Source organism: Lucilia cuprina, chromosome 6, assembly GCF_022045245.1.
Source record: "Lucilia cuprina isolate Lc7/37 chromosome 6, ASM2204524v1, whole genome shotgun sequence".
NCBI classification, from domain to species: Eukaryota; Metazoa; Arthropoda; class Insecta; order Diptera; family Calliphoridae; genus Lucilia; species Lucilia cuprina.
In genome coordinates this window covers 46,420,696-46,430,296 of record NC_060954.1, presented here as the reverse complement: position 1 = coordinate 46,430,296, position 9,601 = coordinate 46,420,696, and the positions used below count along the sequence as shown (strand labels likewise).

The 9,601-nt window shown below is 31.0% G+C and overlaps 1 protein-coding gene across 2 annotated transcripts; it reads left to right on the top strand.

Annotated features, from left to right (window-relative positions):
* The first annotated feature begins 1,382 nt into the window (after window positions 1–1,382).
* Window positions 1,383–8,172, top strand: LOC111681057 (troponin C, isoallergen Bla g 6.0201). 2 transcript variants are annotated; one of them, XM_046954912.1, is made up of 6 exons: window positions 1,383–1,471; window positions 1,718–1,781; window positions 6,343–6,376; window positions 7,011–7,409; window positions 7,483–7,503; window positions 8,122–8,172. In XM_046954912.1, the coding sequence occupies exons 2-6, from the start codon at window positions 1,779–1,781 to the stop codon at window positions 8,124–8,126; spliced, it is 462 nt and encodes a 153-aa protein (XP_046810868.1). In that variant the 5' UTR covers window positions 1,383–1,471; window positions 1,718–1,778; the 3' UTR covers window positions 8,127–8,172. The 2 variants fall into 2 exon arrangements, with proteins under 2 accessions (XP_046810868.1, XP_023298541.1); XM_023442773.2 differs by lacking the exon at window positions 1,383–1,471 and adding an exon at window positions 1,478–1,625.
* The last annotated feature ends 1,429 nt before the right edge of the window (window positions 8,173–9,601 follow it).

Genomic DNA, 9,601 nt, shown 5'->3' with positions numbered 1-9,601 from the left:
TTGGTCTGGCCTATAGCTTAGTTCAGATTCCGGGCTTCCGCTTGTTTTGTTTTATGGGCTAAAACCTAGTCTATTTTCATATCGATTGTCTGTAGCACAGTATAGTTATCAGTATGACATATGATTTCGACTATAATTACATAAAGAGCATAGAATGTGGTCCAAACAATTGTCTATAATATCGATTATAGTCAGCCCTAAACTGTATACTGAAATATAATCTTTTCTATGTTCTGGAATATAATTGAGATTATAGTATAGACAATTCTGTATGATATGGAATATTGGACTAAAATCTTATACATTATCTCGACAACAATCTAGTATATTGTCTAGATTGTAGTTTGTATAGAGTCAGGAATTGGACAAATATGTGAAGTCAACTGTCCACAGCCTAGTTCATAGCATAGACTATAACAAAGCTAATGGCCTAGTTGCCTAGTGTTATTAGCCACTCGGTAAATAATGGGTTCTCTGGATGTTACAATTGTGATTGTTTATTTTGGATTTTATAAGAATAAATGCTAACTCCAAAGAAACCGACTAAAATTGCTAGTTTTATTCGTTTCCTTAAAATAGGCTACTTTTCAGATCGTAGTGATTGAACAGAAAACATAATTTTATACAAGACCTCACCAGTACATGCATCGGTAACACTTCATTACAGCTGATGACTAAAAATTCCTTTACACATTCCATAGATCAGTGAATATTTCCTAACACCAATACCACTGTTGAATTGTTAATTGAAAAACCCCAATTAATTTTGATCAATTTTCTCTCTCACTCTATATGTTATTTGTGTTTTTATTTTGGTGATTATTTGTATGTGATTAAAAAGTATTTTCTGTATTTTTTTTTTTTTTTTTTTTTTTTTTTGAAAAATTTTCATTTAAGCATCATTCTTCATTTATATGGGCTTCATTTATTTCTTTTATGGGGGATTTTATTTATTCATTATTTGTTTATTTGTTGTTGTTGTTGTTTTTTCTAACTATTTATTGTACAAAAACACTCTTTCTCTGTCTTACATTTCTAATTATAACAAAGTTTCTCAATAAAAAACAAAAACAACAACGATCATGACAAAATTTAAGGAAAAAAAAAACAGCAAATATGTCGCTCTAATTGAAAATTTTAAATTGAATTGATTCGAATACAACAACAACAACAACAACTACAACAAAAACATGAGAAGAGATTTACATAAAACTTTGAATATATTCAAATGATCATCAAAAACAACAACAGCAACAAAAATATTATGTTATATTGCTGTTGTTGTTACATACTTTTGCAAGTATTCGTTGTTGTTGCTGTTGCTGCTGTAATGCGCCACAAACGTTGTTGTGATTCTTTTTAACAGCCTCTAGCAACTGAATAGATTTTTTTAGCCAACACTACAGAACCGAGCAGAGCAGATCAGAGTAGAACAGTATACATATTCCAACTAATTCGATCTGATCGAAAGGTAATTTTTTAATTGATGCAAATCACTAGACTTGAGTGATTATCGTGGTGCTCTAACGTAAACACACATAAACGGTTAAATTGCTCCGTGTTCCAAACTGATTCATTCTTGACGTAGTTTTATTTTTTTACAAAAAAAAAGTTTTAAATTTAAAGTAATTGTAAAAAAACGAAATCTTTAAAACATAAATATTTTATAAAATTTAAAAAAATAAATTAAAAATTTTATACAAATTCTTTTTTAAAGGATCTTCTGCAACTCTCTTTCCTCTTTTTAACTTTGGGATTAATTTATTTTCTTTAACAAAATGGTAAGTTTTTCTAAAATTTCAAAAAGTTTCAACTAAATTAGCATGAGTTTTATTTATTTTTTTTTAAATTTTGAACACCTGATTCTATATGCAAAAATATTTTTTTCTTTCTTAAAAAAAAATGTATAAAAACTGCAAAATATTTTTGTAAATGGCCTTGATTGTTAAAAGAAAAAAATTTAAGAAAGATTATTAAGCACATTAATCAATCGCACTAATTTATTTAGAGGTTAAATGTAGGATTTCATTTTATGTATGCTCACGATTCTCTTAAGTAATCGAAGAAATTCTAGAATTTTTATGCAAAAAATAGTGAAGAAAAAACTGTGTGAAAAATGTGTAAAACTAACCTAAAATTTTTTAATAAAAAATATATTTTTTTTGCAAAATTTAATAATAAAAAAGCCGGCATAAAGTCTTAAATTAAATTGTTATTAATTAGTACAAAAAAAAAAATTGAAATAAATTTCTAAAATTTATTTAAAGATTTTATTTAATAACCAAATTTTTACTACTACGTTTACACATAACCACTTTAGCTATAAGAAACCAAACTTTTAGTATGTTCACACATATATTCTAATTAATAATAATCTATAGTCAGGACTATAGTCTGAACTGTACTTTTAATACTTCGTTCACACATTACCACTTTAGTTATAGGAAACCAAACTTCTACTATGTTCACACATAAACTCTAATCAATATTAATCTATAGTCAGGACAATAGTCTATACTTTACTTCTAATACTTCGTTCACACATCACCTCTTTTGTAATAGGAAACCATACTTCTACTATGTTTACACATATAATCTTATCAATACTATAACTATAATATAATCTATAGTCAGGACTATTTTCATTGGCTAGAATCTACACTATAGTATAATCTATACTATCTATTATAAACTCATATATAGTCTGAACTACAGTTTATTCTATAGTCTATTCTAGTAGAATTAATATAATCTTCAGTTCAGTCTGTAGGTTAAACTATCTTCTAATCTATAGACTGAACTAGCCATTAAAAATAAAACGAAGTACTTCCGAAAGCATAACATTTATCACCACTTCAAGAGAAGTACTAAATGAATATTTTACCTACTGTGGAAGTGATGTTTATTGACTTACAAAGAAGCGAAAATAATCCAATTTTTTTAAGTTGAAGTTGTATATATTTTTGTCCTGAAATTGTTTGAATTAAACCAATTTTATTTTGGAGATAATGACAATAATGGTTTAACAGAGAACCTTTTCTCGGTAACATTATTTAAGAAAGTTTTAAATATGTTCTTTGGTACTTGATGTATAACTTCAATCAGTTACAAGATAACAAACATCGAACTTCGACTAATGTCCTACAGTGGCAAAGAAAGTGCTTCAGAGTTTCAGTGCCCTCTCCACATGTTCTATATTCATCTGAATTCGCACATATGTGCTCGTAATCCCGTGTGTCCACTCACTGAACGTGCTATCATACAAACTCCAGACTTGCTCATTTTGAGGATATTTCTCCTCTTGTTCTCATCAGGGTCACCCCATAGGATCTTTGTAGTTCTGCTCACCGTTTCATTATTCCAAGAGGCCTTATGGGATTATCTCACCTATATTTTTAATTCAGCTTTTATTGCGTCGAATGGTTTAACGTTAGTCAGGTTAACTACCTCAAGCTCCCTTCCCTTTGCAGCTATTACATTTGTCTTTTCGTTCAAGACTAAGTACTCCCGAGTGGCCTGGTAACCATATGATGTAAACTTTACCTCTGGGAAGCTTTATTACAATCCAAATTCAGTCTTAGATTTAATACTATCACCTGATATCGCCCTAATTGCCTTCTGGATTTCGGAAAATATATTCAGTGCTGAGTGCGCCATATTTATACTAACCCCATCAATTTACACCTTCCGTTATTGCACAGACTTGTGCCTGAAAGCATGTATTATGATTAGGTGAATAGAAAACCAATTTAGAACCATCCATGTAACAACGGGTTCCTATTGGTATTCGCTCTAGTTTTCCGCTTGACCAAGATATTAGATATTCTATCTGAGATCAGCGTTACAAAGTTTCCGACATATTCAGTGTCCGATATACATTGATGACGTATCCTATAACCGCTTTTGGCCAGTTCACCTAAAGTAAAGAGCCATTTAGCTATAAGCGCCGCCTCATATTCAAAATATGTTTTAATGGGTGGAATATCTTGCAACGTTTCCAGAGCTCTGGCTGAAGTAGTACACATGGCAACACTCAGGAAGTAAGGTTTAATATACGTATACATGTTTGTCATTCTTGTAAAACGAGAGATTTTCTTCTTCGCCGGGTTAACATTGAGGCCTTTCGATTAAGTCCAGCTCAAGGCCGTAAAACAAAAATCTATCATAAAGTCGCTTTTTATAGATTTTCATTCAATCAGATTGCTGTGTGTAAAAACCAAAAATTATTGTCTGCAGATTTTCCAAAAAGAATTCCCTTTAAAGACCTGGTCCTCACTGGGAAACTTTCGTTCAGAAACTTTTTCTTAATTCTCTTTTATGTCCACACACAGAAACTTTTGTTTCAGAAACTACGTGTTAATTGCATTTATTTGTTGTTCTACGAATGAGAAGAATAACAAAACAAGTTTCCGAGTACGAGAAACTCCGTACCACGAGAGAGATGGATGATATTCTTTCTCTTTCTCATGCAAAAGTTTCCCAAAAAAAGTTTCCTAGTGTGGGTCGGCAGTTATTCTTTGTTCTTTAGTTTCAAATTTAATTTCTGATTAATTTGAAAAACTCTCTTTTACTGTCTTTCAAACTGGAATTCAAACTTCAATATCTTCATCCTTTCGTAAGTTCTATGAGATGGTGAAAATAAAAAAAAAATTGAAAATCGACTCCATGAGACTTTACAGAACTATTTCTATTTCTATATTTATGAGGCAAAAATCATACGTCCTAGAACTAATTGTAGATCTAACACCCCATCGTGTTTTTATTGCAATCCCGTGAATAAACTAGTGGTGACCAAATGTATCCCCGGAATTTCCTTGGAATAATTTGATATGACATTGTACCACAGAACCACATTTCTGGTACCAGGTAACCGATAACCCGCAGGCCAAAGTTTCGAACTTTGCTTTATCCCGTTTATTATTGGAGAAGTACATTATGGGTGCACCTGGTGGCTGTGCTTTTTACCCAAAGTAGAGTGAAAAAAATGTCGATAAAGTCTATAATATTGTATAAGTTCTGTGCTATTTCCTAAGTCACTACTAAGTCTTACTGAGAAGTGATTGTGAAACAAAGCTTTGAAATTGATACAGAGTGAATGTAGGGATATAAGTATGGAACATAGCTACCTGTATACCTTGAGTGAGTAGTGTAGGATTTTGTTCTGGTGATGAATGAAATATATCTGATACAACTGATACTATTGAATTTACATTCTTGTCCATATTAACTCTGTAAGTAAGAACAAAGATCTCGGCTTATTTTTTCGGTCTATTAAAACGTCCTATCTGCGTGATTGTAAACGAAAGTGATGCTTTTTCATCTCGGAAATTAAGCAACGGGGCAGCAATGATCAGAGATTAGATAGTACTAGTTCTTGAGCAAAGCTCTAAACTATTCATAATAATTTTAAAGAGACAATTTTCCAAAATATTGAGTAGCGTTGAATGCGAATCGAATGAAGAACGAAGATCGTATGTACGTTGACTTTCAGGATGCATACAACATTTTATAAGTAAAGCAGTCTTGGCGCTATAATACGTGTTCATTTCCTAGAAGTGATGGAGAAATTCTGAGACCAGATTCGGATTCGTTTCGAATTCTCGGTTAAAAGTCGGCCTGTATTGTTATATCGAGTGTTTTACTGAAATTTACATTAAATACTAACTAATAAAGTTATATTTTTGTTGTTCAAAATATTTTTGTTAAATTAAATGAGAATAAACATTGTATTTTTTTGACCTTTTATAAATTCAAAAATTGTTTGTGAATTAGAAAAAAGTGTTATTTTAAATCCTTGCAACAAATAATTAAAAAATGTAAGATACATATTCAAGAGTTATAACATAATATAAGAACAAATAATATATAGTTATTTTTTGCAGAATTTAAATAATAAACTTGATTATAACTAATTTATAATTATCAGCACCTTAATAAACCATACAATCACACATAACAGAAATGGCTCCTGGTTCCAAATAACAACATCAATTGCTGTAAAAAAAATCCTGTAGAAATCCTTTGAAATGCCACCCGCAACAAATAAGCACCTTAATAATAAGACTAATACAATTAAACTGAATAATTAATGATTATTCACATATAATGCATCTAATATAATAAGGAATCTGCAACTATTTAACTCAATATTAGAACCCTGGCTGGCACTAATCACTATAAATAATAAATATCTCTACCTGGCTGCACTAATCACCTATAAAATTTCCCACAAGGCACTCCGTAAATAATATGCACTCTTTCCCTCTCTTTGATCCACAATTCGATAACTAGAGTAATAATCATTTGGAAATTATTTTCTTTTACTTCCATATCATTTGCCAGAGTGAACAGGAATACGATAAAGAACAATTGAGAAGTAAGTTGGAAGCAATAAGAAAGTACACAAGAGAGATTTAAAAGGAGCTAAAGAAGCGAATAAGAAATTTCATGAAAATTTATCATTTCGAGAGAGCGTTTTTTCTAGACGACTCAAGTGCTCTCTACAACAATCCAACTCAAAGAAGAGATTGTAGAAAAGAATTATTTAGAAGAGAGCTTAAAAATCTGAGTTAAATAATATTCCTCTGAGACACAATTTCATATAGAAGTTCTATATAAAAGTTCTCTCTCAGCTAAATTATATAGAAGAGAATTATATACAAGAGAGTATAACAAAAGATTTTCATCCGAGTTAAATAATTCCTCTCTGAGACACAATTTCATATTGAATTTCTATATAAAATTTCTCTCTCGGATAAATTATACATAAGAAAATTATATAGAAGAGAGTCTGAAAAAAGAATTCCATCCGAGTTAAATAATTCCTCTCTGAGACACAATTGCATAGAATTTCTATATAAAAGTTCTCTCTCAGATAAATTGTTCACATAACATCATACTTTACTCTAACTGCTTTCTTCTCCTTTTTAAATCTTTTAAATCTCTTAAGAAGTAAATTTTCCAAAAAAAACTAAAACTTTCTGAAAATTCCTTTCAATCATTAACTATAGTCATGCGTAATGCCTTCAAAGCTTTTGATCATGAGGACAAAGGTTTCATCGAACATGGCGATGTTATACAAATTTTAGAAATACTAGGACAAAAACTCGATGAAAAAGCGGTTAAAGCTCTAATCAAAGAAGTCGATAAGGGCAATTCGGGTAAATTGGACTTTAAGCAATTCTGTAAATTGGCCTCACGTTTCGTAGAAGTTGAAGAGGATGGACCAGTATTGATGGGTGAATTGAGAGAAGCTTTTCGTATCTATGACAAAGAGGGTAAAGGCTATATAACGGTAGCCACATTGCGGGGTATTCTACATGAATTGGATGATAAATTGTCTAATCAAGATTTGGATATGATTATTGAGGAAATCGATTCGGATGGTTCGGGTACGGTGGATTTTGATGGTGAGATATATATGAAAAAAGTATTTAATATTATCTTGTAAAGATTAAAAATTTTTCTTTTAAATGATTCTAGAATTCTTGCAAGTGATGACAGGTAAAAATTACCAAGACTTGTTTGTTCATCAACGTTTTACCTTTGATCCTCTGCTAATTAACATAACCCCCAGCCGTTGTCCTTGTCCCCAGCATCGTCAGTTGTTGCATCGTCGCATTGAAATGCAATTTCAACGTTTATTTCAACAAATGTTACGTCCTTTGAGTAATTTGCATGATCGTTGTCTACAACATGTCTGGCATGTTCCACAGCATCCTCATTTATATAGGCCTTCGTCGTATAAGGATGTCTCATTATCCACAGCTCCTGTAGTTTATTGTCGTCCACCCTATCGTCCACGTTTTCCCAAATGGGTACCCATTTTAACTTTATATCGTGAAATCGTTCAAAATCCCTTTAAACGTAGACATCGTTGTCGTTTAATGATCAGTCACTAGTAGTGATCAGTCCATGTAAAGAAGAATGGTTCTATTCAGAAATGAAAATGAATTAAAAAGATCATTAATTCTACTTTCAAACCCAACCCCCTGCATTTAATATTTAATTGTTAATTTTTTTTTTGTTAATTCAACTAATCTAATCACTGCCCTTAATGAAGACTTTGTTTAAATTGTTTTTTTTTTTTTTTCATAATTTCAATAATTCTTTTAATTTCAGGTTAAGTTTTTCTATTAGTCTTTTTACCACCTTATTTTAGTCTAAAGTGGTTTGCAGACATATTAAGACATTTTATTTAAGTTCTATTTTCGCTATTTTCTCTAATTCCTTAAAAACTTAAAAAAACATATTTGATTTTATTTGTTAAACAAAAATTGTTATTTTGTCATATTATTTATAATCCATTGTAAAAAAATCACTGTATTTAATAAAAAATAATAAAAAACTAATTTACAAATTAAAGGTTTAAAAATTAGTATTCTTTTAAAATTAAAGCTAAAGAATTCAGGAAAGAATTCTTTGTAAAAAATTGTCATAAGTTAATAAAAAATATTCTCGAAAAAGTTTAGACTTTTCTGTAGAAGAAATTCTACAGAAATCTCTAGAGTTTTCTATAGAAAAAAGTCTCTAATCATTACTGAAGAAAAAAATCTAAAGATAGGTTAGGTTACGCAAGTTCACTAGGAGGCCTTATGACCATTGTGATACCCTTTACATGGTCTTCGTGTAAACCAACTGGTGCTTTTAATAAAATCGATCATGTTTATTAGTGACACATCTATGAGGCAGCGTAGATCATGAAAAAGAGCTCTATCAAGATGGAATAGTTTGTGCTCTTGTAAGACTGAACAGTCACACAGAAGTTGTTGTACCGATTTCACTTCATCTTCGTCCCATACGTTCCAACATATGTCGAATTATACAGTACCCTGTAATTATACCATTTAGAAGCCTAATCAAATTCTTACTAAGAGAACCCTAGTCCTATATGTTGCCAGAGTTGGCCAGAGAAGTCTCGATATTCTACAACATAGTTTCGTCTCACTCAAAACCCATTTATATATCAATTTTGCAAAGGGGACAACTCTTTGGTTGCGCATTCATCAGATATTTAATTTTTTCCAGAATACCCTCATGTTGTGGGACCAATATCAAATAAACGAGATGTTGTGTCAGTTGTGCCAATGATTGAATACAATTGAGAAAACATTTCGACTTTATAACATTGGAGTTAAGAGCCTTGATTGATGCAATACTGTCTGTATAGTCGAATTTTCAAGATTTAGTTACCGGATTTTTCTCGCGTCTGTATAGATGGCATACTTATTTGCCTAAAGGACCTTTCAGATGTCAAGTAGTCGAAAAGACAATAGAAAATACAGTTTTTGGCAGAAGATTCCCGATCCTGTGCCCCTTTCTTTATCAGGACAGGTCCTGAATGACCTATTAAAATTCAGTGTAGATAGAATGTAGTCCGTTTCCTGCCCCATGATTGGCTTGGGGCAGGAAACGGACTAGGATCTTTAGATTGTTTTACAGAAAATATTTAATTCTTAAGACATTTGGATAGAAAATCCATAGAATTTTCTATAGAAAGTCTATAGACTTTTCTATAGAAAACTTTCTAAAGAAAGTCTATAGACTTTTCTATAGAAAACTTTCTAAAGAAAGTCTATAGACTTTTCTATAGAAAACTTTC

Bases quoted from the DNA above. Each gene is read 5' to 3' on its own strand.
- LOC111681057 (XM_046954912.1), top strand. The intron at 6,377-7,010 runs GTAAGTTGGAAG...CATTAACTATAG, and splicing joins CGATAAAGAACAATTGAGAA to TCATGCGTAATGCCTTCAAA. The intron at 7,410-7,482 runs GTGAGATATATA...AAATGATTCTAG, and splicing joins GGGTACGGTGGATTTTGATG to AATTCTTGCAAGTGATGACA.